This window comes from Centruroides sculpturatus, unplaced genomic scaffold (genome assembly GCF_000671375.1).
Source record: "Centruroides sculpturatus isolate CEXI.00-Female unplaced genomic scaffold, Cexi_2.0 scaffold4561, whole genome shotgun sequence".
Classification (NCBI taxonomy): Eukaryota; Metazoa; Arthropoda; class Arachnida; order Scorpiones; family Buthidae; genus Centruroides; species Centruroides sculpturatus.
In genome coordinates, this window is record NW_019388675.1 from 1 (window position 1) to 6,383 (window position 6,383).

General features: G+C 32.2%; 1 protein-coding gene and 1 long non-coding RNA gene across 3 annotated transcripts; both read left to right on the forward strand.

Moving 5' to 3' along the window:
- The first annotated feature begins 361 nt into the window (after positions 1 to 361).
- On the forward strand, positions 362 to 4,914 carry LOC111617036. Of its 2 annotated transcripts, none has more exons than XM_023358375.1 (6): positions 362 to 629; positions 2,901 to 2,979; positions 3,270 to 3,352; positions 3,420 to 3,533; positions 4,586 to 4,633; positions 4,770 to 4,914. In XM_023358375.1, exons 1-6 carry the CDS (start codon positions 546 to 548, stop codon positions 4,851 to 4,853), a joined length of 492 nt encoding a protein of 163 aa, XP_023214143.1. In that variant the 5' UTR covers positions 362 to 545; the 3' UTR covers positions 4,854 to 4,914. The 2 variants fall into 2 exon arrangements, with proteins under 2 accessions (XP_023214143.1, XP_023214142.1); XM_023358374.1 differs by lacking the exon at positions 2,901 to 2,979 and adding an exon at positions 3,063 to 3,141 and having other exon boundaries at positions 374 to 629.
- Positions 4,915 to 5,241: 327 nt separating this feature from the next.
- LOC111617035 lies at positions 5,242 to 5,938 on the forward strand. The gene is made up of 2 exons (XR_002755365.1): positions 5,242 to 5,691; positions 5,806 to 5,938. It is a non-coding gene; the product is annotated as an uncharacterized LOC111617035 (long non-coding RNA).
- Positions 5,939 to 6,383: the final 445 nt, after the last annotated feature.

The window sequence follows — 6,383 nt, forward strand, 5'->3', positions numbered from 1 at the left end:
CACTTAAAAACTGGATTATTTTTTAAAAGTATTATTAACTGTTTTAATTAAACTAATTTTGCCAGATGGATCACTCCTCAAGATATCATTATCACCACGTTTTCCAATAAGTCAATATGAATACTTCATTCATATTGACTTACTAGTGTGATAACTTTATGCTAAAGAACGTGAAATTATCACAGTGCTCTATTTCGCTCGTCATTATTTATAATGCACGGCCATTGTGGATGATGTCCATATTAATCAGTTGGTTCATAACATATACGCAAACTTACTTTAGTACACGAATCCACATAGAACTGGAGAACGCTAACTGAATTTTGTGTGGGTTTACCTTCTCCAGTTTCTGCGTGGGTTAGTGAAACTCTATCGAAAATAACTTGCGCAATTTTAATACGTGGAATATCCGATGATGATATTTTTCAACATCCTTCATCAAATGTATTCTTAAATTAATGAATTCAGTTTATTTTAGATCGTCGGGAGGTGCTATCGAACATTGAGAAGTTTAAATATAAATTGTATTTTTAGAAAACTTAAAAATGAAGTATCAATGTCAACTGCACCGATGCTTCTGCTTTAAAAACAGTAAAGATGCTTCGCTAGCATCGGGAATTTATACAACTGTAAGTAATTATTGAATTATTATTATATTAAATTTAAATTTATTTAGACAATCACTTTTTATATATTTTAATTAATATTACTAAACTTTATAAGCATGTATATTTTATATCGTTTTTATTTATTTAAACAGTAAAAATTAAACTTCACTTTCTGATTTAATGAGTGAAATTCCTTTTATCATCGTTATTTTTCAAAGACATTTGAAATTTATTTGAAGTTAATTTAAATAAATCAAAGTATTAATCATTGTAAATCAAGCATGTAATATTAAACAGAACGTGCTCAGCAAATAATTAACTTATCAGACTACACTTTGTTTTGCCGAGATAGTTTTATTGAGAAACTAACGTTTTCGGCCTACTCTATAGGACATCCTCATGCTTAACGATAGAAAAAGAACATTGACGTTCCGTTCAATAGAATACTGTACATAAATTTAAATATAAAAAATAACGGAAAAAACAAGAAAATAACTGAAAAAAATAATACAAATATAATAAAAAACATAGTAATAGAAGTAACTCGTAGTTTTGCCTTAGTTTATAGTTACTTCTTTCATCAATTACTACAATGTGTATTTAAAGTATTAACTAGTACATTTATTTTTATTTATTATTTTCTATTACTAGATTGGACTTTGTTTTTTATTGTATTTGTATTATTTTTTCAGTTATTTTCTTGTTTTTTCCGTTATTATTTTTTGTGTTAAATACTATTCTAATTCAATAAAAAAATTTTTTTAAATAGTCTTTTTTGGATGTCAGAAAAACGATATAAATCTCTTACATCTAATTATGAACTACAGGATAAAATAGTTTATATTACTCCTAATATAAAATAAATAGCTTAGTAATAAAAGAATTAATACTATAACATGTAATAGTAATAATTTTTAATCGTGTTAAGTAGTAAACATAAAAACATTTTTCTTTAAGAAAATTTGCATTCATTTAAAAATATGCTCTGGTGAAATTTCTCATGTTAATGTGCATAAATTTGAGCTTTTATTATTGTGGATAACATTTTGAATAAAGTCATTCAATCAAGTTTCTAGCCAATATTTTTTCCCGACAAGTGTAAAATTAAGCGATAAAAGTAAAATAGCTTTATGGAGAACCCTCGTAAAATTTGACCTATCGACCCTAAAGTTTCGCCAGAACTTCACTGATAACAATCAAAGCTTAAGTTTAAAAATTTGCGCACTCTAGACCCGGTAGTTTCCCCCTTGGAGCGTCTGCAGCGCCGGTTGAAGAAGAGAAGGAAATACAGGTTTTTTGGCAATTTTGCACTTTTCAATTGCTTATATTTTGTCAACCCCTTTATAGAAAAATCTGAAATTTTTGCACACTACTTAAGAAAACAATTCTATTTCGAACGAGATATTTAGACTTACTATACGCGTTTGGGAGCGGAGAAATTGACCTCCGAAAATCGGCAACTCTGATTCCTAAATGTATAGTCAGTGACTTTTTCACTAGGCGCAGAGTCACTTCCGTGACTCTCGATTTAACTGTCTTTGAATAAAACATGAAAAAAAATTTTTAATAAATTAGGTATACTTTAATTTTACAAAAAATGCAGACTCGTACTACTGATTAAAAATTTGATGTACAGTACCTTGTGATTTAATTACGAATTTAACTACATAAGAACTTCTGATGCAAACCGGAAGTCATGTTATTTCAATTCAAAAATTTTCACCTGTAAGGTGTTAGATGTTCGGCACGACTCTATTGTTAAAGGGAAAGTATGATATACTGTACATGGCACATGGGCACTACAAAACTAAATTGAGGTAGAGAACATATATTCTAGATTAAATAAATAAATTAATATGATTAAAAATTGCAGCCCGGTATTGTGACGACATCAAAGTAAAATAATTGCTCGTTTTCAGGTAGGAATGGGTTTTATAAAAAATTGTAAATGCCAATAACGAGGAAAATCGTCATTAAGTCCCACCCTATTCGAGATATGACACTATCCCCTTTATCTCCCCATCCCTCCTGCAAAATTTCTGAAATTTTCGACAAAAGGCACAGGAGTTAAGCTTCAAAGAGGGTGAACAAAATCGTGTCACACATATTAACAGCCATACATACAGAAAAAACTTTCAAATATTTTTGCATTTCTCGACGTTTCGAGGTCCCCTGAGTCCAAAAATGTAAAAATCTGGGATGGATCATTTTTTTTAGTTTTTACTTCTCTTGCTGTTTTATATAGGCCTATATATAAAGTACTGTATGCATATATATATGCATTTATTATAGGTTGTGTCTGCAATCGGTTTAATTGCTGTCATAGCCATTTGGTCTATCTCCGAATTTCATTCGTCTTCAAAATATTTTTGTAAGTGTTTTTAAATAAAATTTATTGCTGTTTTCTCTCTCTATATATATATTAAGTACTGTATGCATATATATTTATTATAGGTTGTGTCTGCAATCGGTTTAATTACTGTCATTGCCATTTGGTCTATCTCCGAATTTCATCCGTCTTCAAAATATTTTTGTAAGTGTTTTTAAATAAAATATATTACTATTTATAATATACAGTAGTTTACTTTCTTCATTTTAAGTCATCGAGAATTTTAATTTCATGTAAATGAAATAGTAAACAGATAATTGTTATGATTTTAGTTATTGCGGTGTACGCTTCATCTTTAACATTCTGTTTAATATTCCTTCCATTCAGTTTGCTTCTGGTGTATGCCGTGATTAAGGTAAGTGGAATATTTCAAAGTAAAGTAAAAATAATATAAACTTTAAACTATTTTAATAATTTTCTAGAAAAAACGTTTGGCCTTAATACCATGGATGATTTGGTTGATGATTTTAATGCTCTCTCAACTTGCCGCAATTATTGGCTTTTTTGTATTGGATATGTTGTCTGGAGAGATTTCGGTGAGAATTTTAATTCTTAATTGTTATGTTTAAGATTTACTTTGAATTTTAAAAACTTTTATTTATTATTTAATAGAAAAGTGACAATAATGGAAAAGTTGATACTCTCCTTTAATACTCAAATAAACTTATAAAAATTATTATTTTAAAACTTAAAATTTTAAAATGTAATGACTAGTAAATTAAATTCAGTTTTGATGACTGAAGCAAAAGATGGTCAACTTGCTTTTTTGTTTGGCTTTTAACATTTTTTTTTCTGTGGATACTAAGATAAGATGCTGTGTTTTTTCTACGACCATCGGGACAAAAAAATTGATCTATATATGGGTTTGATCAGGCCCAAAATCAAAATGGTTGACGGATAACAGCCGGGGTCTGATATATCCAGAACAGACCACCGAAGAAATGTTCCCGAAGCTCCCGATCCAAACTCGATCTCCCTCCGAGAGCGGGAAAGTTTCAGTTTGGATCAGGAACTTGCCACTTGGAGGGGTCCTAAATCGAGTCCGGGCTACGATTGTCTGAATTTTCCGCGAGTTCTGTTGATCCGGACACTTCAACTGAGGATGAGGTGGATTTTGCATTGTGACGCAACACTTGGGTGATCTGCCTAGGGGAATGCCTTCCGTAAGGTCTTTTTAAAGGTAACTGGTCCTATTCAAGCGTTACAGACGTGGAAAAACTCGGAAAACTCCACGTCGCCAGCCCATCTTGGCGATGCTCGAACCCACACCGAACTCCCAGTGTTCAGAACAGAACCGTTTGGTCACTGATGGACTTCAATCGAGTATGAGGGGTTACCCGCTTGGGATTCTGCATTGTGTGAAGGTCTCTGAACTTAGTTGAAGTGACTGCAATTATCCCTGTGGATCTTTAGTTTGTCGAAATACGGGAGAGGTCATTCCACCTAATATTTATATTTAAAAAGGAAACTGTCTAGGAAGTCCGTGTTAGCTTTTCTTATTAATGGAAAATTTATCTTATTATTTCTAGGATTAAATATAAAATTTTAAATTTCTGATTAGATAATTTTACTACAATATATATTGCAGCTCCTTCTTGCTTGTGCGGCTGTACTTCTGGCTACGCTAGGATTACATGTAAGTTGTTGCAACGCACGTAACATATACATTTTTACATTTATAAAAGTTATTCACAAATAAATGTACTAATTTTATTAATTTAATAATATAAAGATATGAATACAGTATTTGATATTTTATATATAATTTTCAGATTGTTTGTTTCCTTGTGGTAATAACATATTATCGATCATTGGAAGTGCCTCAACGAACTGAAGAAGAAATGGAAAAGTTGTGAATTTGTAACTTTACAGTAACATTAAAAAGTTTTTTATTAATTAACACTACTTAATGATGTATTTTTTTTGTTCATGAGTAAGGCTGACGTCCCTAGGCGGCCGTCTAGGTTCGCCTAATGGTAAAACTAGCCAGGGCCGTGCGGTAGATTTTCTAAGTATGATGCAAGTCTTTGAAATTCTACCCCTTAAATGTTTTTTATGCCGTTCCCTCACGGTGCCGCCTGATGCGGCCGCATCTCTGCATCATAGCACGGCACGGCCCTGAAACTAGCCCTGATCACAGATNAACTTTGAAATTTTGTAAATTGTAATTTTGGCTCTTCCGACTCAAAAGGTTGCCGACCCCTGGCCTAGGGTAATGCCTTCCGGGAGGTCTTTTTTGGTTTAACTGACCCCTATTCAGGCGTTACAGACGTGGAGAAACTCAGAAAATTCCACGTGGCCAGCCCGTCCTGGCGAAGCTCGAACCAACACCGAACTCCCAGTGTTCGGAATCGCTTGGCCACTGATGGACCTCAAGTGAGTATGAGGGGGCTATCCGCTTAGGATTCTGCATTGTGTGATGGTCGCTGAACTTAGTTAAAGTAACTGCAATTATCCCCGTGGATCTTTAGTTTGTCGAGGTACGGGAGAGGTCCATCCCACCTAATATTTATATTTAAAAAGGAAACTGTCTAGGAAGTCCGTGTTAGCTTTTCTTATTAATGGAAAATTTATCTTATTATTTCTAGGATTAAATATAAAATTTTAAATTTCTGATTAGATAATTTTACTATAATATTATTGCAGCTCCTTCTTGTTTGTGCAGCTATACTTCTGGCTATGCTAGGATTACATGTAAGTTGTTGCAACGCACGTAACATATACATTTTTACATTTATAAATGTACTAATTTTATTAATTTAATAATATAAAGATATGACTATTTGATATTTTATATATAATTTTCAGATTGTTTGTTTTTTTGTGGTTATAACATATTACCGATCGTTGGAAGTGCCTCAACGAACTGAAGAAGATATGGAAAAGTTGTGAATTTGTAACTTTACAGTAACATTAAAAAGTTTTTTATTAATTAACACTACTTAATGATGTATTTTTTTTGTTCATGAGTAAGGCTGACGTCCCTAGGCGGCCGTCTAGGTTCGCCTAATGGTAAAACTAGCCAGGGCCGTGCGGTAGATTTTCTAAGTATGATGCAAGTCTTTGAAATTCTACCCCTTAAATGTTTTTTATGCCGTTCCCTCACGGTGCCGCCTGATGCGGCCGCATCTCTGCATCATAGCACGGCACGGCCCTGAAACTAGCCCTGATCACAGATATAGATAACGAATTACAGCCCATATAACAGTTATATTTCTAGAAAAACATAAATGATGAAAGGTATTTAAGAATGTTAAAATTAATCAATAAAATGATTAAAATAAAACATAGAGCTATGCCCGACGAAAATTTTGTTTCCTTTACTGTGAAGGATATACAGTACACTATTTACAATATTAAATTTAAATTTTCATTAAATCCAATAT

Coding starts and splice junctions, on each gene's coding strand:
- LOC111617036 (XM_023358375.1), top strand. CDS start 546: ATGAAGTATCAATGTCAACTGCACCGATGCTTCTGCTTTAAAAACAGT. Junction 2,980..3,269: donor TTCGTCTTCAAAATATTTTT/GTAAGTGTTTTT, acceptor TTATGATTTTAG/TTATTGCGGTGTACGCTTCA. Junction 3,353..3,419: donor TGGTGTATGCCGTGATTAAG/GTAAGTGGAATA, acceptor ATAATTTTCTAG/AAAAAACGTTTGGCCTTAAT.